This window comes from Artibeus jamaicensis, unplaced genomic scaffold (assembly GCF_021234435.1).
Source record: "Artibeus jamaicensis isolate MK-2021 breed Jamaican fruit bat unplaced genomic scaffold, CSHL_Jam_final contig_384, whole genome shotgun sequence".
Classification (NCBI taxonomy): domain Eukaryota; kingdom Metazoa; phylum Chordata; class Mammalia; order Chiroptera; family Phyllostomidae; genus Artibeus; species Artibeus jamaicensis.
In genome coordinates this window covers 8823546-8844269 of record NW_026521810.1, presented here as the reverse complement: position 1 = coordinate 8844269, position 20724 = coordinate 8823546, and the positions used below count along the sequence as shown (strand labels likewise).

At 36.8% G+C, this 20724-nt stretch overlaps 1 protein-coding gene and 1 non-coding gene across 2 annotated transcripts in view; one reads left to right on the top strand and one right to left on the bottom strand.

Moving 5' to 3' along the window:
* TSGA10 (testis specific 10) overlaps positions 1 to 20724 on the top strand; it is a 139345-nt gene that overhangs the window by 77387 nt on the left and 41234 nt on the right. Inside the window, exon 13 of the mRNA XM_053664511.1 lies at positions 9705 to 9890. Coding sequence (XP_053520486.1) covers positions 9705 to 9890 — 186 coding nt within the window. The remainder of the gene's footprint in view (positions 1 to 9704; positions 9891 to 20724) is intronic.
* LOC119043282 (U6 spliceosomal RNA) lies at positions 12722 to 12829 on the bottom strand. The gene has a single exon (XR_005081384.1). It is a non-coding gene; the product is annotated as a U6 spliceosomal RNA (small nuclear RNA).

The window sequence follows — 20724 nt, the reverse complement described above, 5'->3', positions numbered from 1 at the left end:
TCCTATCTTTAAGGAATCCAAGTATTATTGGGAGACTATATATCCATACCTAATTACATAAAGTCGTAAGGCAGTTTTAAGAGAATGGCCTAGACAATAAGGGCTACAGAAAGTTAAAGAGGGTAAAGATTGATGGGGGTAAAATTTAGTTTATGTATATTAGGAAGTATGTGCTTGGGAGGTAAGCATCTTTTCATATGCTTCTGGGCCCTCTGTATGTCCTCCTTGCAGAAGTGTCTGTTCAAGTCCTTTGCCCATTTTTTAATTGGCTTGTTTGTCTTCCTGGTGTGGAGTTGTGTGAGTTCTTTATATATTTTGGAGATCAAGCCCTTGTCTCAGTTATCATTGGCAAATGTATTTTCTCATACAGTTGGTTCTCTTTTCATTTTGCTGATGTTTACTCTAGTTGTGCAGAAGTTTTTTAAATTTGATGAGGTCCCATTTGTTTATCCTTTCCTTTATGTCCCTGCCTCTAGAGTTCATATCAGTGAAAATATTGCTGAGTGGAATATCTTCGATTTTTCTGCCTATGTTCCCCTCTAGGACTTTTATGGTGTTGTGATTATATTTACATCTTTTATCCACCTTGAATTTATTTTTGTGTATGGTGTAAGTCTCTGGTTGAGTTTCATTTTTTTTCATGTAGTTGTCCATATCTCCCAACACCATTTGTTGAAGAGGCAAAGTTTACTCCATTTTATGCTTCTTCCTTCTTGGTCAAATATTAGTTGACCATTGAGATTTGGGTTTATTTCTGGGCTCTCTATTCTGTTCATTGAAACAGAATCTCTCTATGTATCTATACTTATGCCAGTACCGGGCTGTTTTGATTACCATGGCCTTGTAATATAGTTTCATGTTTGGTATGGTGATCCCACCTACTTTGTTCTTTCTCAAAATTGCTGCAGCTATTTGGGGTCATTTATGGTTCCATATATGTTTTTGAAATGTTTTTTCTATATCCGTGAAATATGTCATTGATATTTTAATAAGGATTGCATTGAATCTAACCAATTGCTTTGGTTAGTATGGACATTTTGATGATGTAATTCTTCCAACCCATGAGCATGGTATTTGCTTCCATTTGTGTATTCCTTTCTTTCTTCAGTGTTGTGTAGTTTTCTTAGTATAGATCTTTTCTTTTCTTTTATTTATTTATTTTTTTATTGATTATGCCATTATGGTTGTTCTATTCCCCCCTTTAGTTTATGACCATGTGTCTCAAGTTCTTTAGATTCTGTATTTCCCCTACTATTCTTGCCCCCCCCATCAATTTTCTATTTACTGTCTATGCTACTTATTTTCTGTACCTTCTCTCCCCTTCTCCTCCTCCCACTCCCCTATTGCTAACCCTCCTTGAGATCTTCATTTCTATGTTTCCACTCCTGATCTAGCTGTCCTTTTAGTTTGCTTTTGTTTTAGGTGTGGTTGTTATTAACTGTGAGTTTGCTGTCCTTTCACTGTTCATGTTTTTTTAACTTCTTTTTCTTAGATAAGTCCCTTTAACATTTCATATAATAAGGGCTTGGTGATGATGAACTCCTTGAATTTGATCTTATCTGAGAAGCACTTTATCTGTCCTTCCATTCTAAATGAAAGCTTTGCTGGATAGAGCAATCTTGGTTGTAGGTCTTTGGATTTCATGACTTGGAATACCTCTTTCCAGCCCCTTCTTGCCTGTAAGGTCTCTTTTGAGAAATCAGCTGACAGTCTTATAGGAACTCCTTTGTAGGTGACTGTCCCCTTATCTCTTGCTGCTTCTAGGATTCTCTTCTTCATTTTAATCTTGGCTAATGTAATTATGTGCCTTGGTGTGTTTCTTCTTGGGTCCAACTTCTTTGGGACTCTCTGAGCTTCCTGCATTTCCTGGAAGTCTATTTCCTTTGCCAGATTGGGGAAATTCTCCTTTATTATTTGTTCAAATAAGTTTTCCACTGGTGGCTGTTCCTTTCCCCCTTCTGGTACCTCTATATTTCGGATGTTGGAGCGTTTAAAGATGTCCTGGAGGATTCTAAGCCTCTCCTCATTTTTTTGAATTCTTGCTTCTTGACTCTTTTCTGTTTGGCCATTATTTGCTTTCTTCTGGTCCACTCCATTGATTTGAGTCCCAGTTTCCTTTTCATCGCTATTGGTTTCCTGTGCAATTTCATTCATTTCAATTAGTTTCGCGTTCATATGTTTGTCTAAATTTTGGCTATAATCAACCAGTTCTGTGAGGATCCTGATCACCAGTGTTTTAAACTGTGCATCTGAGAGTTTTGCTATTTCTTCATTGCTTAGATTTATAGGCTCTGGGGCTTTGAGATCTTCTTGAGCCATTTTTGGTCTGTTCTCGCCAGTTAAGTATGAGTAGCTGAGCCTTGGACTCTCAGGTCGCTGGGTTGTGACGCTGTATGTGGGGGCGTGGTCAGAGCGGGGGAATGGTGACCCCCTCTGCTGTTTCTCTCCGCTGGGTGAGGAGCAGAGCCTTAGGTGGCTCACCAGGGTGGGGCCACTCAGGTCGCTGGGTCATGACGCTGTATGTGGAAGCGGGGTCAGAGCAGGGAAATGGCGGCGCCCTCTGCTGCTGCTCGCGGTGGGGTCTGCTCAGTCTTGTAGTCTCACTGCCCACTCCCTCGCTTGTCTATCTGCACACGAAAGCGCAACCACAGTCAACTCACAGCCCTGCTCCCTCGCTGTTTCCCTGTGGTGGCTCGCTGAGTCACTTACTAGGTCCAACCCTGCACCTGGGTTCCGCACACCCGAGTCCGTCTGACCAAGTTTTTCTGTGCAACCCCGCTGCGACAGCTGCTGGTTTCGCCCCTCTTACCAGTCAGGCTGAAGAATTTGTTGTTAACAGACTTCCGAAAAGTTCAATTTTCTGTTTTCTGTTGCTATTATTTAGTTGTCTCTAAACTTGGTTGTGAGAGAAAGCAGGGCTTCTCCACCTATGCCTCCATCTTGGCGGAAGTCCTAGATCTTTTATTTTCTTGGTTAGGTTTATTCCTAGGTACTTTATTTTTCTTGTTGCTCTAGAAAATGGGATTTTTTTCCTGATTTCTGTTTCTGATATTTCATTGTTGGCGTACACAAATGCCTTTGATTTCTGAATATTGACTTTGTTTCCCAGTGCTTTACAAATTTATTTGTTAGTTCAAGCAGTTTTTTGGTGGAGTTTATAGGGTTTTCTATTTATACTATCATGTCATCTGCAAACAGCTACAGTTTTACTTCCTTCTTTCCAATTTGGATGTCTCATTTCTTTTCCATCTGATTGCTGTGGCTAGGACTTCCAATACTATGTTGAATAGAAGTAGTGAAAGTGGACATCCTTATGTCGTTCCTGATCTTAGTGGGAAAGCTTTTAGTTTTTGCTTGTGGAGTATGACCTTGGCTGTAGGTTTTTGATATATGGCCTTTATTATGTCATGTATGCTCTCTCTATTCACACTTTGCTAAGTGTTTTTATCATAAATGGGTACTGTAATTTATCAAATGCTTTTTTCACATCTATTGATATAATCACGTGATTTTTGTCTTTCACTTTGTTTATATGATGTGTTACATTTATTTATTTGCAAATACTATATTATCCTTGCATTGCTGGGATGAATCCCACTTGGTCATGCTGTATGATCTTTTTGATGTATTGCTGGATGTGGTTTGCCAATATTATGTTGAGGATTTTAGTGTCTATGTTCATCAGTGATATTGGACTGTAGGTTTCTTTCTTTGTTGTGTCTTTATCTGGTTTTGGCATTAGGATTATGCTGGCCTCATAAAAAGAGTTTGGTAGTCTTCCCTCTTTGTTTTTTTTGGAATAATCTGTAAAGGACAGGGGTTGACTCTTCCTTAAATGTTTTGTAGAAGTGTGAAACTATCCGGTCCAGGGCTTTTGTGTGTTGGGAGTTTTTTGATTACTGCTTCAATTTCATCAGCAGTTATTGGTCTGCTCATGATTTCTGGTTTTACTTGATTCAGATTTGGAAGATGATAGTTTTTAAGAAAGTTGTCTATTTTACCCAGGTTTTCAAATTTCTTGGCATATAATTTGTAGTAGTGATTTCTCCTCTTTGATTTCTGATTTTATTTATTTGGGTCCTTTCTCTTTTTTTTTTTTGATGAGTCTGATTAAAGGCTTGTTGATTTTGTTGATCTTTTCAAAGAACCAGCTCCTGGATTTATTTATCCTTTGACTTGTTCTTTTAATTTCTATGTCATTTAATTCTGCTCTGATCTTATTTCCTTCTTTCTAGTTCCTCTGGGCTTTGTTTGTTGTTGTTTCTACAGTTTTTGAAGATGTATGGTTAGGTTGTTTATTTGAAATGTTTCTACTTTTTTTTAGGTAGGCTACATTGCTATGAACTTCTTTCTCAAGACTGCTTTTGCTGTGTCCTGTAGGTTTTGGACTGTTGTGTGTTCATTTTCATTTGTTTTCAGAAACTTTTTGATTTCTTTCTTGATCTCATTTTTAACCCATTCATTGTTTCATAGCATGGTAATCAGTCTCCATGAGTTTGAATTTTTTCTTGTGGTTGGTTTCTAGTTTTAAGTCCTTGTGGGTCAAGAAAATGCTTGATATGTTTTCAATTTTCTTACATTTGTTGAGGCTTGTTCTGTGTCCTATCATATGGTCTATCTTTGAAATTGTTCCATGTGCATTTGAAAAGAGTGTATATTTTGCTTCTTTGGGATGAAAGTTTCTATATATATATATCATTTAAGTCCATTTAATCTTATACATCATTAAGTTCCACAATATATTTGTTGATATTTTGTTTGGAAGATCTATTCATTTTTGGCAGTGGGGTGTTAAAAATCTTCTGCTATAGTTGTGTTGTTCTCTGTATCTTTCTTGAAGTCCTCCAAAATTTTCCTTATATATTTGGGTACTCCTATGTTGGGTGTATATGTTTACAATTTATTTCTTCTTGATGAAATAAAGGGATTCTTCCTTTGAGTATTAGAAGGTGTCCTTCTGGGTCTCTTTTTATGTCCTTCATTTTGAAGTCTATTTTGTCAGATGTAAATATTGCTACCCCGGCTGTTTTATTTCCTGTCTCTTTGCTTGGAATATTTGTTTCCAACCCTTGACTTTCAGTCTGTGTAGGTCTTTTGTTCTGAGGTGGGTCTCTTGTAGGCAGCATATGTGCAGGTCATGTTTCCTTATCCATTCAGCTCACCTGTGTCTTTTGATTGGAGCATTTAAGCCATTTACATTTGAGGTTATTATTGATAGGTACTTATTCATTGCCATTTTACCTCCTTTGTACCTGTGTTCTTTCTCCTACTCTTTTTCTTCCTGTTCTTAAAGTAGTCCCTTTAGCATATCTTGCAGTGCTGGTTTGGTGAAGGTGTATTCTTTTAGCCTTCTTTTGTCCGGGAAGCCCCTTATTTCACCTTCCATTTTAATTGAGAGCCTTGCTGGGTAGAGTAGTCTTGGTTGTAGGCCTTTGCTTTTCATTACTTAGAATATTTCTTCCCATTCTCTTCTGATTTACAGTATTTCCATTGAGAAGTTAGCTTCTAGCCTTATTGGGGTCCCTTGCATGTTACTTCCTGTTTCTTTCTTGCTGCCTTTGTGATTCTCTCTTCATCTTTGAATTTTGCCATTTTAATTATGATGTGTCTTAGAGTGGGCCTGTTTGGGTTACTCTTCATTGGGACCCTCTATGCCCCCTGGAGTTGTGTGATTTTTTTTCTCTCATCCAATTAGGGAAGTTTTCTATCATTACTTTTCAAACAGGTTTTCTATTCCTTGTTCCTCTTCTTCTACTTCTGGTATCCCTATTATATGGGTATTGTAACATTTTATGTTGTTTTGAAGTTTCCTTAATCCCTCTGTGTTCTTTATGAGTCTTTTTTTTTCTTTCTTGCTTTTTCTGGGAGTTTTTTCTTCCTTGTCCTCCAGCTCACTGATTTGATTCTCTGCTTCATCTAGCCTGATTTTTATTCCTTCTACTCTGTTCTTCAATTCAAAAATTATATTTTTCATTTCCTCTTGGCCCTTGTTGATTTTTTTTTGCGTCCTTTTTTATGCTAATATAGTTTGCTGTCAGTTCCTCATAGTTTTCCTATAGTTTTTGGTAATCACAGTGAGTTCAGTAAGCTTCCTTATTACCATTGTTTTGAACTCAGTATCTGATAGTTGACTTGCCTGCATTTCATTTAGCACTATTTCTGAGGATTCCTCCTTTTCTTTTGATTGGGGTTTGCTTCTGGTTCTTAAATTGATCTGTTTTGACTTCCTGACTTTGTGGTGTGAACCTCTATGGTAGGAGACCTATGAGATTCAGTGGTACAGTCCCCTTGATCTCTTGGGATGCTCCTTATGCTATTTCTGTTGGCTCTCTGGATATAATCTGGTTTTGGTTGTTGTTGGGTCTTTCTTTGGTGGGTTGTTCCATGCAGCTTGTTGACTGGGGGTCACTCTGCCTACCACATATTGCATGCTGTTGTGTAGGTACTGCCAGAACAAAATCAGAAAACCCAGGCAACAAACCCACACCCACAAAAATAACTCCCCACCCACCCTGCAATCCCACTATCAACAGCAAATGAACCAGTATTAATAGGGTGTAAAGAGATTAAGACTATTATAAAAAAGGAAAGTGGATATGAGATGACCTCCTGAAAGAAAAATGATTTTGAAATGGTACAGGGAGTAGCACTAATAAGAGTTGGGAGTCTGAGCAATGTGAAGAAAGAAAATAAAATTTATATCATTAATAAAAAAAAGAGAATGAAGAATGTGGAATGGAATATGAGAAGGGAAGTGTATAGTATTAGGTTTAACAGAAATTAAAATAAAATAAAGTGAGAGAGAGAAAGAAAAAAGAAAGGAAAAAAGTAAACAAAGAATAAAAGTAGAGGAGCCAAATTGGAAAGGTCCCCAACAGCACTATGAACAACAAATGAATTAAAATTAATGTAGATGGTATGTGTATAAGAGAAAAAAGAAACAAAGAAAAGCTTAAGAGATGTCTAGAGGAATGGAAAGTAATTTTGAAATGATGGAGAGGAAATACTAAGAGAAGAACAAAAACCAGGCAAAGAAGGAAAAAAATAAAATTTGAGAGAAGAGGGAAAAAGGAGAGTAAAGAAAAATAAAAGAGAAGAGAGAAAAATATGCTTGACAGGAAAAAATTAGAAATTTGAGATGAAAAAAAGAGTAGGAGAGAGGACCAATAAAATTTGATAGTTGAAATACAAAATTATTGAAGATCTAGAGATAAAATTGGAAAAAATGCAACAACATCTACCCTATCCACAACAAACTTGCAAAGACTGAGAGAAATTATAAGCTGGAGGTGGAAAGAGAATGTGGATATTTTAAGAGTGAGAAAAAGGATGTGAGAAGACTGTTGAGAAGAAAATTGGTTTTATGTGTCTGGATGGGGGAGAAATAGTAAGAGTGCAGAATGGAAACAAGTTATAGAGAGAACACAAAGATTAAAACGAGAATAATGACAGGAAAGAGGAAGGTAAAAATGGGGTAAGAGAAGGGATGGGTAAAATATATGAATTGAAATAAACTATAATGTAATTTATAATCTAGTGACTTAACATGCACAAACTTGCTAGAGAAGAGTTGAATGTTAAAAAGCTATGCAGGAAAGAAAATATTGCAAATCATGGAGTAGACCGCAGTGGATTTCTCTTGGTAGCCTCTGTAGCTTCGGTAGTATTTACCACTGTTTTTTTCTTCCTGGATCCGCCTCTTGTTATGTCAGGTGTTGACTGTGTCTGACCTTTGGCAGCCAGTTGGAGATGTCAAGGGATCTAGTGTCTATGGCTGTCTCCTTCAATTGTTAATGTAGTCAATCTGCACTCAGCAGTCAGCCTTAATAAGCATAACAGGGCCAGGGCAGTGCCCCTCCTGAGATTGAGGCTATTGTTTTCTTTTGGGCTGCTGCTGCTCAGGGTAGTGGTCTCCCTGAGCAATGATGGCTGCTGCTGTATGAGGGATGACTCAGCACCAGGATGCCAGCATCCACTCTTTCAGTTCTATCCCCAAAGCTTCCATCCCCAGTCTCTCTTCTCAGGCATCTCCAGTCGCTTCTTCCCCCACCTTTTTCAGAGCCCAGAGTAAGTGGCTACAATGCAAATTTGTGTGTTGGCCCTTTAAACAGCTCTTTGTGTCCCCAGCCATCCATCTCTGGCAGAGAACAACCCTGCCACTTTTCACCACTGCTTGTTATCTGTATTTTGGGGGCTCTGGTGTTCTAGGCTGGGGATCTTAACTTAGAATTTAGATCCAACACTTCTCACGGAGGTCCAACTGGTTGCTTAATTATCCCTCTGGCCCTGCAGCCTGTCTGTGCCCAGCCAGCCTTCTTCAGTCTCTACTACACTTCATACCAGTTAGTGCTGATGATGATTCTTTTGTCTACCCAAGGTTATAAGGCTTCTCTCCCACAATTGTCCAGTTGTTTGTTCCAGGTGATTTCTCCACAATTTAGTAGTAATATTAGGTTGGTTCTGGGAAGAGGTCAATGTGTTTTCCATTCACTCCTCCACCATCTTCCTCTTATCTAGCCTAATGTTTTTGATAGGGAAATGCACTGCTTATTAACAGGGAAGAGAGAAAGAAATCTAGTGCCTTTTAAATTAATTACCCAAATAATGAATTATTTTTAGAATGACTTGGCCAAACCATACTACTAAGATATGTTTTTAAATATAGCCTCAAAATGATTACTCAATATAGTATATTACTTGTGGGGCCGATTGTTTCCCTCTAGAAATAAGATTGTATTTTAGTCACTCTGCATGATAGAACTTTTAAGGTTTTAAAAATGTGGTTCTATGTTATATGCCTGGTATATAAATAGATGTGTATTGATTAATAGTATTTATAGGCATAGGCTCAATATTTTACTTCTGAGCCATTTCAGGCAAGTTATTAGAATAGAGAGCAAAAGTGGATAAAAGAATAGTCCATGAAGGAGAAAATTAAGGCTGGGGTTCTGCATGAAAAGCAGGAATCAGTCCTGGCTGGTGTGGCTCAGTGGATTGAGTGCTGACCTGTAAATCAAAGGGTCACTGGTTTGATTCCCAGTCTAGGGCACATACCTGGGTTGCAGGCCAAGTCCCCAGTAGGGGGCACATGAGAAATAACCACACATCGATGCTTCTCTCCTTTTATTTCTCCCTCCTTTCCCACCTCTAAAAATAAATAAATAAAATCTCTAAAAAATAGAAAGCAGGAATCATACAGGAAATGTGTCAAGTCAAGATAATTATCAAAAGTTGATGCTTAAGATGCAAGCAGCCAGAGCTGTAGCTCAGAGCTTTTCTGAGCTGTAGCAAGTACAACTCAGAAAAGTGGTCAGGAATAGGCTAAAACAAAAGTTCAGAAACCAGGTGAGAATTAGTCATTAAGCAGATATATACAGAAAAAAAAGACGTGAAGGATTTTGTTTGAACAAAAGCAATTAGAAGAGCATATTCATTCCTGTCCTAAAGATAAGAATAAGCTAATTTAGGTGAGTGTATAGGTGAGTGTGACTCAGGAATCAGGGCAGATCCTGGTCCCAACTCCCTATTGTTAATTATGGGGCTACCATTTTTCTAACCTGAGAAAGTTAGTAAGTAGAATTCCTCAAGCCTATGTTACAAATGATCCTCGTGGCAAGTAAATTCCCAAAGACTTGGCAGATAATGTTTAATATATGTCAAACACTTTACATCTTTTAAAGTAATACCTAAGATTTGCTTTTCAGGAATCTGAGAACCGGCAAATGATGGACCAACTCCGAAAAGCTAATGAAGATGCTGAAAACTGGGAAAATAAGGCCCGGCAAGCAGAGACAGATAACAATACCCTTAAATTAGAACTTATCACTGCTGAGGCAGAGGGTAACAGATTAAAAGAAAAGGTAGATGCCCTCAATAGAGAGGTGGAGCAGGTAAGTTTGGGAAAATGTGCCTTTAGTGCATCTGTATCATATTCAGGAGTTTTGTTTGGCTTTCCATAAATTAAATACATAAACACACACTTAATTAATTAATTAATTTGTGAATAATTTTATTATTTTAAATTTTAATATATTTTATTGATTATGCTATTACCATTGTCCCATTCTTTTTTCTCCCTTTTCCCCGTTTTCCCAGTACACCCCTTTCCTCCAGCATTGCCCCCCCCACTTAGTTCACATCCATGGGTCATACATATAAGTTGTTTGGCTTTTCCATTTCCTGTACTATTCTTAACATCCCTCTGTATATTTTGTATCTACAAATTATGCTTCTTATTCCCTGTACCTTTTCTCCGCTTCCCACTGATAATCCTCCACATGACCTCCATTTCTGTGATTCTATCCCTGTTTTACTTGTTTGCCTAGTTTGTTTTTGTTCTGTTAGGTTCAGTTGTTGATAGTTGTTTGTTGTCATTTTACTGTTCATAGATCTGATCTTTTTCTTAGATAAGTCCTTTTAACATTTCATATTATATGGTGTCTAGTGATGATGATCTCTTTTAACTTGACCTTATCTGAGGAGCAATTTACTGATTCTTCATTCTAAATGATAGCTATGCTGGATAGAGTTATCTTGGATGTAGGTCCTTGTTTTTCATGACTTTTGAATACTTCTTTCCAGCCCCTTCTTGCCTGCAAGATTTCTTTTGAGAAATCAGCTGATAGTCTTATGAAAACTCCATTGTAGGCAACTGTTTCTTTTCTCTTGCTGCTTTTAAGATTTTCTCTTTATATTTAATCTTGGGCAATGTAATTATGATCTGTCTTGGCATGTTCCTCTTATGGTCCAACTTTTTGGGGGTTGCTGGGCATGTATGTCCATTTCCTTCACCAGATTGGGAAAGTTTTCTTTCATTGTTTTTTAAAATAAGTTTCCAATGCCTTGCTCATCCTTATGTCCTTCTGGCACCCCAGTGATTCGGATGTTGAGATATTTAAAGTTGTCCCAGAGGTTCCTAAGCCTCTCCTCATTTTTTTGAATTCTTGTTTCTTCATTCTCTTCTGGTTGAATGTTTATTTCTTTATTTTGTTCCAAATCATTGATTTAATCCATTTCCTTCCCTTCACTGTTGGTTCCTGTGTATTTTGCTTTATTTCACTTTGTATAGCCTTCACTTCTTCCTTTACTTTGCTACTATACTCAGTCATTTCTATGAGCATCCTCTTTACCAATGTTTAAAATTCTGCATCTGATAAGTTGGCCATCTCCTTGTCACTTAGTTATTTTCCTTTTTAATTGTTGTTCAATTAAGCTTGTCCCCATTTCTTTCCATTACTCTCCCTGCCCTACACACCCCCACCTCCCACACTCAATTCTACTTCCCCCCTATTGTCTTTGTCCATGTGTCCTTTATATATGTTCCTTGATGACCCATTCCCTTCTCTCCCCTATTATCATCTCTCCCCTATTATCTCCTTCCTCTCCCCTCCCTCCTCCCTTCTGGTTACTTCAGTTTGTTCTTAATTTCAGTGTCTGTGGTTATATTTTGCATGCTTGTTTGTTTTGTTGATTAGGTTCCACTTATAGGTGTGATCATATGATATTTGTCTTTCACCACTTGGCTTATTTCGCTTAGCATAATGCTCTCCAGTTCCATCCATGTTGTTGCGAAGCATAGTAACTCCTCCTTTGGATCTGCTGCACAGTATTATATTTTGTAAATGCACCATGATCTTTTGATCTACTTTTTACTGATGGGCACTTAGGCTGCTTCCAGCATGTGGCTATTGTAAATTATACTGCTATGAACATTGGGGTGCATAGATTCTTTTGATTTGATGATTCAGGATTGTTAAAATATAATCCAAGCAATGGAATCACTAAATCAAAAGGCAGTTCCATTTTTATTTATTTATTTATTTGTTTATTTTTTATTTTTATTATTGTTCAAGTAGAGTTGCCTCCATTTTTCCCCAGCACACACCCCTGTCCCAAAGCAATTCCATTTTTACTTTTTTGAGGAAATTCCATACTGTTAGTCACAGTGGACCAGTGCACCATACTGCACCAGTCTGCATTCCCACCAACAATGTACTAGGATTTCCTTTTCTCCACAACTTCTCCAGCACTTATTGTTTGTTGATTTGTTTATGATGGCCATTCTGACTGGTATGAAGTGATATCCCATTGTGGTTTTAATTTACATCTCTCCAGTGGCTAGTGATGCTGAGCATCTTTTCATATGTCTCTGGGTCCTCTGTATGTCCTCCTTGGACAGGTCCTTTGCCCATATTTTAATTGGATTGTTTGCATTCCTGGTGTGGAGGTGTGTGTTCTTTATGTATTTTGGAGATCAAATCCTTGTCTGAGGTATCACAGGCAAATATATTTTCCCATATGGTTGGTTACTTTTTCATTTTGCTGATGTTTTCTTTAGCTCTACAGAAGCTTTTTAATTTGATGAAGTCCCACTTGTTTATTCTTTCCTTTATGACTCTTGCTGTAGGGGATATATCAGTGAAATTATTGCTGCGTGGAATATCTGATATTTTCCTGCCTATGTTCTCCTGTAGGACTTCTGTAGTATTGTGATTATATTTACATCTTTTATCTGTCTTGAGTTTATTTTTGTGTATGATGTAAGTTTGTGGTTGAGTTTCATTTTTTTTTTTTTTTTTTTTTTTGCGTATAGCTGTCCAGATCTCCCAACACCACTTGTTGAAGAGGCTCTTTTTACTCCATTTTATTTTTCTGCCTCTTTTGTTGAATATTAATTGACCATTGAGACATGGGTTTATTTCTGGGCTCTATTCTGTTCCATAAAAATAAGGAATGCTTCACTAGTTTACATGTCATCCTTGCTCAGGGGCTATGACTAATCTGCCCTGTATCATTCCAAATTTAATATTTGTGTTGCCAAAGTGAGCACTTGTTGTTTAGTTATTTTTCTGTAGTTTTGATCTGTTCTTTCATTTGAGCTGTAATCCTTTGTCTCAGCATACCAGTGTGGATGAATGTTTCTTCTTTAACTCCTTGGTTGTTGGGCTTCCATACAGTTTGATTTTCTGGTAGTTCATGTTGTTTTTTGTTTTTAAATTGGTTGTTTCTTTCTTTCAGTTGTGTGATGAGGTGAAGCATATCTACCTATACCTCTGTCTTGGCTGGAACTTCTCTGGAATGAATTTTCTTAACCTCTCCTATTTTTCTATCTTTTTGTTTATATTTTTCATATGGATTTAAATGAATTACCTATCTATTCTTCATAATAGTCCTTTAATGATATTAACAGTTATATTCTTATCTGTCACTTGTCTTTTCACTGTGCTTGCTTAATATATCAGAACTTTTAAATTCTTGTGCTGCTGGAATTAGTCAGCCTTTTATCATATGGTTTATGCTTTTTGTTTTCTTTATGAAGTTTTTTACTATTCCAAGACCAGAAAGATATTTTCTTTAAAAGTATGTGATATTTCCCCCTCTACTTTTAGATCTTTAATTTATGTGAGATTGATTTTGTATATAGTTTAAAATAAAGATACAATTTTATATTTCTTTGGATGTATGTCATCCTTTCTTCACTGAATTATAAGTCTGTTTTATCATAAAAATAAGTTTCTATATACTCTACTCCTTTGGTCAATTTATCTCTCTCCTTGCAAACAGTATACTTTTGGAGCTTCTATAGTTTCATTAAGTTTTGATATGTAGTAGGATTCATGTTCCTCCCAAATTATTTTGACTATACTTTGCCCTTATTAAACTCTCAAATGAATTTTAGAATAAATTGACTGCATTTCATGATTTAAAATATTTCTTCTTTTATATACATTTAAGACTGGAAATTTTTCTCTAAATATTTTTGGCTGTATCCTACAAGTTTTGAGGTAATGCTGTTATTGCCATTAAGTTTTAAATATCACCTAATTCAATTATGACTTACTTTTGATCCCTAAAGTTATTTAAACTTTTTTTCATGTACAAGAGACTTGAGCTTATTATTGTTTTTAATTTTAATTTTGTTGTATATTATGATCAAATAAAATAACATACTAATTCTTTGGTATCTATAAAGACTTGATTGGTAGCAGGATACACAATATTTGATAATAATCCAAACAAGCTTGAAAAGCATATGTATGTACTTGTTGCTGCTACGTGTGTGTATTTATTAGTCTATCTGGAAAAAGACCAGCCATTGTTAATATAAGAAGAGTGGTTTGAGTAATATCATTGTAACCCAGCAGCCAAGGAGAGTGGATTGAAATGTGCATGCATGAACAATGACAACTTCACTGTACTAGTCAGTAGGAGCAATAGATGCTGTTGAGTGAGCACATATACTATGGTGTTATCACATTCAAAATGACTGAGTGAGTAGAGCAACAAATCTGCCTCATATTTTGTGTTAAGTTTGAACATTCCTCCATGGAAACTATTCAGATGATTTAGAAGACTGCAGCTATGGGCAACTAACTGGTGACTGACAGCCTCATCACAACAATATACTGGCTCATGCATCACATCTTGTGCAGAGTTTTTTGGTGAAATATGAAATCACCCAGGTGACTCAGCCCCCCTACAGCCCAGATTTGGCTCCCTGAGACTTCTGTCTTTTCCCAAAACTAAAATCACTTTTGAAGGGGAAGAGATTTCAAACTGTCATTAAGATTCAGGAAAATACAACACAGCAGCTGATAGCAATTGGGAGAACTGTAGGAGGTCCCAAGGTATCTACTTTGAAGGGGAGTGAGGCATCACTGTCCAGTGTGTAATGTTTCTTATATCTTGTATCTTTAATAAATGTCTCTGTTTTTCATATTACATGGCTGGATACCTTTGGACAGATCTCATATTTCATATTCAAATCAATTCAAAACCAAGTTATTCCTCACAGGTTAATAGAAACCCAAGGTGCCCATGAAGACTGGGATATGTAGGGAAGGACATGCCTACAAGTCTCAGAGTCTTGTGGAAGGGCCCAAGTAGAAGAAGGGTCTGGTGTGCCTCACGGTCCCTAGGTGGCTAAAACGACCTGTGTATTTCTAATGCTATAGCTCTAATGACTAATGATGTTATGCAGTTTTCAACATTCTGTGATCACATGTATGGTCACTAATATATCTTCTTTTGTGAAATATCCACATCATAGCCTATATTTTTATTAGGGTTCTTTTTATTAAGTTGTGAGAATTTTTTTATTAGTCTAGATGTTCCTTTGTCAGATATGTGTATTTTTAAATGTTTTCTTCTAGTTATTGACTTGCCTTTTTCTTTTCTTTTTGTTGTTCTTTTTTGACTTTTAATAAATGATTTCTTTTTATTATGTTTTTTAATTGTTGTTCAAACTAAAAGCTTTCACACTAAAATCAGGAACAAGGCAAGGTTGTCTACTTTTACCACTTCTATTCAACATAGTATTGGAAGTCCTAGCCACAGCAATCAGACAAGAAAAAAATAAAAGGCATCCAAATTGGAAAGGAGAAAGCAAAATTGTTGCTGTTTGCAGATGATATAGTGTATATAGAAAACCCTATACATTCTACCAAAAAAAAATCCTCAACCTAATATGTGAATTTGGCAAAGCAGTGGCAAACAAAGTCAATATTCAGAAATCAAAGGCATTTGTGTTCTGAATGTAACATCAGAAACATCAGAACAATGAAACATTAGAAACAGAAGTCAGAAAACAAATCCCATTTGATATAGCAACAAGGAAAATAAAGTACCTAGGAATAAACCTAATCAAGGAGGTAAAAGACCTATACTCAGAAAACTACACAACACTGAAGAAAGAAATCAAGGAAGACACAAGTAAATGGAAGCAGATACCATGTTCTTGGGTTGGAAGAATTACATCATCAAAATGTCCATGCTACCCAAAGTAATTTATAGATTCAGTACAATCCCTATTAAAATATCAATGACATATTTCACAGATACAGAAAAAACACTTCAAAAATTTATATAGAACTATAAATGGCCCCAAATAGCTACAGCAATTTTGAGAAAGAAGAACAAAGTAGGAGAGATCACAATACCTGATATCAAACTATAGTACAAGGCCATTGTAGTCAAAACAGTCTGGTACTGGCATAAGAACAGACACATAAACCAATGGAACAGAATAGAGAGCCCATAAATAAACCCAAGTCTCTATGATCAATTAATATTTGACAAAGGGGGAAGAAGCATAAAACGGAGTAATAATAACCTCTTCAACAAATGGTGTTGGGAGATCTAGACAGCTACATTCAAAAAACTGAAACTCAACCACCAACTTATACCATACACAAAAATAAACTTAAGATGAATAAAAATTTATATAAGTCATGATACCATCAAAGTACTAGAGGAGAACATAGGCAGGAAAATCTCAGATATTCCACACAGCAGTGTTTTCACCAATATGTTCCCTAGAGTAAGGAACATAAAGGAAAGAATAAAGAAACAGGACTTCATCAAAATAAAAAGCCTCTTCATGGCCTTTTTACTTTCTTAATAGTGTTTTTAGGGAACTTAAGGGGAAAAAGGGGGAAGGATTTTGAGGAACAAGTATGAGGGATGCAGAGATGAGGACTGGGGGGCGGAATAGGGGGTGGGAGACCGGGCGGGGGGGGTGGGGTGGGATGGGAGAAATAGATAAAAAAAATGTACTTGAAAAGTAACTAAATAAAATTTAATATTAAAAAAAAGAGTAGAAGTTTGAAATTCTTGATAAAGCTCATTTTATCAGTTTTCTTTTATATTTTGTACTCCTTTGTCCCATCTAATAAATCTTTGCATATACCAAGGTGCACAGACTTTTTCCTGTCTCTCCTAGAAATATTGTACTTCTTATATTTATATCTATGATACATTTTGAATTAATATTTGTGAATGATATAAGATGGTCAAGATTTATTTTTAAATTTATTTTTCAGTTACACTTGACATACAATATTATATTAGTTTCAGATATACAACACAGTTATTAGACATTTATATATCTTACAAAGTGATCACCATAAGTCTGGCACCCATCTGACAATGTACATACTGACTACAACATTATTGACTCTATTTCTTATGCTGAACTTTACATCCCTGAACTATTTTTATATAACTGGGAATTTGTACTTCTTGTACTTCTTTTTTTTTTTTTATTGATTCTTTTTTTTTAATTTTAATTTTATTTAGTTATTTTTTTCAAGTACAGTTTTTTGTCTATTTTTCCCATCCCAGCCTCCCCCGCCCCTTGCTCCCCACCTCCCTCCCATTTCCACCCCCCCCTTAGTTCTCGTCCCTGTGTCCTTCCTATTTGTTCCTCCTTAATCCCATCCCCCCATCTGGCAACCATCAGTTTTCACCCATCCTCCCAACACCCCCCTCATCTGGCAACCATCAATGTTTTCTGTGTATCTATGAGTTTGTTTCTGTTTTATTCATTTATTTTTAGATTTCACACATAAGTGAAATCATACGATATTTGTCTTTCTCTCTGATTTATTTCATTTAGCATAATACCCACTAGATCCATCCATGTTTTTGCAAATGGCATGATTTCATCCATTTTTATGACTGAGTAATATTCCATTGTATATATGCATGGCATTCTCTTTATTCACCTATTGATGGATACTTAGGCCACTTCCATAACTTGGCTATTGTAAATAATGCTGCAATAAACATTGGGGTGCACATATCTTTTCAAAGTAATGTTTTGGATTTCTTCAGATAAATACCCGGAAGTGGATTTGCTGGGTCATATAGTAATTACATTTTTAATTTTTTAAGGAACATCCACACTCCTTTTTATTTTTTTATATTTTATTTATTTATTTTTAGAGAGAGGGGAAGGGAAGGAGAAAGAGTAGAAGAGAAACATCAGTGTGTGGTTGCCTCTCATGTGTCCTCCTCTGGGGACCGGGCCTGCAACCCAGGCATGTGCCCTGACTGGGAATCCAACCAGCGACCCTTTGCTTCACAGATCCGCACTCAATCCACTGAGCTACACCAGCCAGGGCCACACTGTTTTTTATAGTGGCTGAACTAATTTGCAATTCTACCAATAGTTCACAAGGGTTCTCTTTCTCTATATCCTTGCCACCACTTTTTGTTTGTTGATTTATTGATAATATCCACTCTCACAGGCGTGAAATGATATCTTATTATGGTTTTAATTCGTATTTCTCTGATTATTAATGGTATTGAACATCTATTCATATGTCTATTGGTCATCTGTGTGTCCTCTTCAGAGAAATGCCTATTCAAGCCCTTTGTCCTTTTTCTAAATTGGATTTTTTTGGAGGGTGTTAAGTTGTATGAATTACTTTTATGTACAACCTACTTATTGGGAGAAGATACTACCTAATGATACATTTCATATCACTAGTTAATATCTTCTCCCAATCAGTGGGTTGTGTTTTCATTTTTTGATAATTTCCTTATGTATGTTTACAGTTACCCTGGGATGATAGGGCCTTTGTGACTTTCTTCCTGACCTCACTCCACTGTTAAGCTCCACTAATTTCTAGTTGTTTGTTTTATTGTTTTCAACAATTCCTTCCAGCTAAAATTGTTTTACCAATTGATTCAATTAAATTTGGATTCTTTTCAAGCAGCAGTGTCCAACCTTTTGGCATCTCTGGGCCACACTCGAAGAAGAAGTGTCTTGGGCCACATATTAAATACATTAAATACACATAATCACAAAAAAATTTCAGAATGTTTTAAGTAAGTATGATTTTGTGTTGGACCATATTCATAGCCATCCTGACACTACAACCCGTGGGCCACAGGTTGAACACTGCTGCATAAGGATAGTTTTAGAGGTCAATATTTGAGTATTTTTTAACCTGAGAATGTTCTTCTTGGCAGTCTCTTTGGTATTTGTTTAGGAAACTAGCTGACCTATGGTTTAGCTTATATCTCTAAAGAGTTTACCAGTCTGTTTTTTAATTTTTTTTAATATTAAATTTTATTTAGTTACTTTTCAAGTACATTTTTTTTTAATCTATTTCTCCCATCCCCCCCCCCCCCCCCGCCCGGTCTCCCCCCTCCCTCCCATTCCCCGCCCCCCCCCCCAGTCCTCATCTCTGTGTCTTTCATACTTGTTCCTCAAAATCCCTCCCCCTTTTTCCCCTTTTTTAATTTTATTTTTAACGTACCCTCCAAATCTTTTCACCATACCCTTCATTGTTCTTGAGAATACTTTAGTCTTGAACTTCCCCACAGTCTGTTGGAAATGACCTAAGTTTCTCTGGAAGAACTTAGGAGCTTCCTGCTTTATGGCTTCCCTCTCCCTCTAGGCAAAATCAGCCAGGCCTCTCAAGCTCGTGTGGTGACAGTGGTGCACTTGTCTTTGAGTGGCATGTCTATTTTAGGATCTACACATGTGGTAGGGGTGGTGGGAGTATGGTTGTAATCTGTTTCTCTGCATGCCTCTGCTAGTGTGGAACCTCTATTTTATGAAAAAACTGTATCAGGGAGAATCAGGGCTACCATATCCTCAGTGAACCACAAACAAGGCAGAACCTCTATCCCATGTGTAGAGCTTGGGCAGAAGGAAGTCCCTATCTTCTAGCTATACTTGCCAGGAACTTAGCCTGGGATGGGATGAGAAATGCTAATATTCTACTTCTTGTGTGATGATGCTATAGTTTTTGACTAGGTAGTCAGGGGAGAGAGACTGCCCTGGCAAGTCTCTTTTTTGGGGTGAATGGAGTTTTCATAGTGCTGAGCTGGGAGTTGGGGGAGAGGGAACAGATCACCCTTCAGACTTTCACTAGCCACAGACTTTCACTGTTCCTACCCAGTTTTAAGTTGTTTTTATTGAAATGTTTTTTCATTAACTGTATGTCCTTAGGACCATTTCAAGATACTATTTAGACCATTTAAGGTTGCTTATTTATAGTTTTCATCAGCTTCACTAGGGAGTGGTTGTGTGGAGCTCCTCACATTGCTACACCAGAAGTGGAGCCTTTATCCAATACAGTTATGTTATGTTTTCATCTTACATCAAAATAACTTTCAAGTTATCCTTATCTTATGTTATTTTGTAGTATGATTTAATTTTCAATATTTGAAGATTAAAAATATCTTTCTAGTGTTTGAGTTTTTATTCTTTTACATTTATTGAGACTCTTTTATGGACCCATTTGGTCATCTTGCTGGGTGTTTCATGTATACTTGAAAAGAATGTGCTTTCTTAATTAAATGGTAGAGATCCTCAGGAAGATCAGGTGCAAGTCCTTTGGAATTAAGCATGCTCAAGATTTTATTGCCTGTCTCAAAACATACTTGTGCAACATTTGAGTCTCTGAGGATCACACTGATTTGTGTGGGTGTCAGGCCCTTGTTGGCCAGTTTGTAGATCTGTGCCTTCATATTGTCACTCATCAGTTTCAGCTAGGTAGTGGTAGGGCAGAGCTGACTAGGACAGGCCCTTCCTGGGGGGTGCATGTGACTCATGATGGTGGAGGACAGAGCAAAAAGAGTAGTTTTTATTTCTGTTATACCTGGAAGTTTGTACCTTTGTACCACCTTCCCCCTCCTCCCACCTCTTGCCTCGTTTCTCTTTTTTTGTGAGTTTTTTTTGTTTTGTTTTTAGATTTCACATATAAATGAAGTCATATAGTACTTGTTTTTCTCTGACTTATTTAATTTAGGATAGTACCTTCATAGTTCATCTATGTTGTTGGAAATGATAGGATTCCCTCATTATTTAAAAAAAATTATTTATTTATTTTTAGAGATAGGACAAGGGAGGGAGAAAGAGTGGGGGAGAAACATTAATCTTTGGTTGCCTCTTGTGCTCCCCCTACTGGGGACCTGGCCTGCAACCCA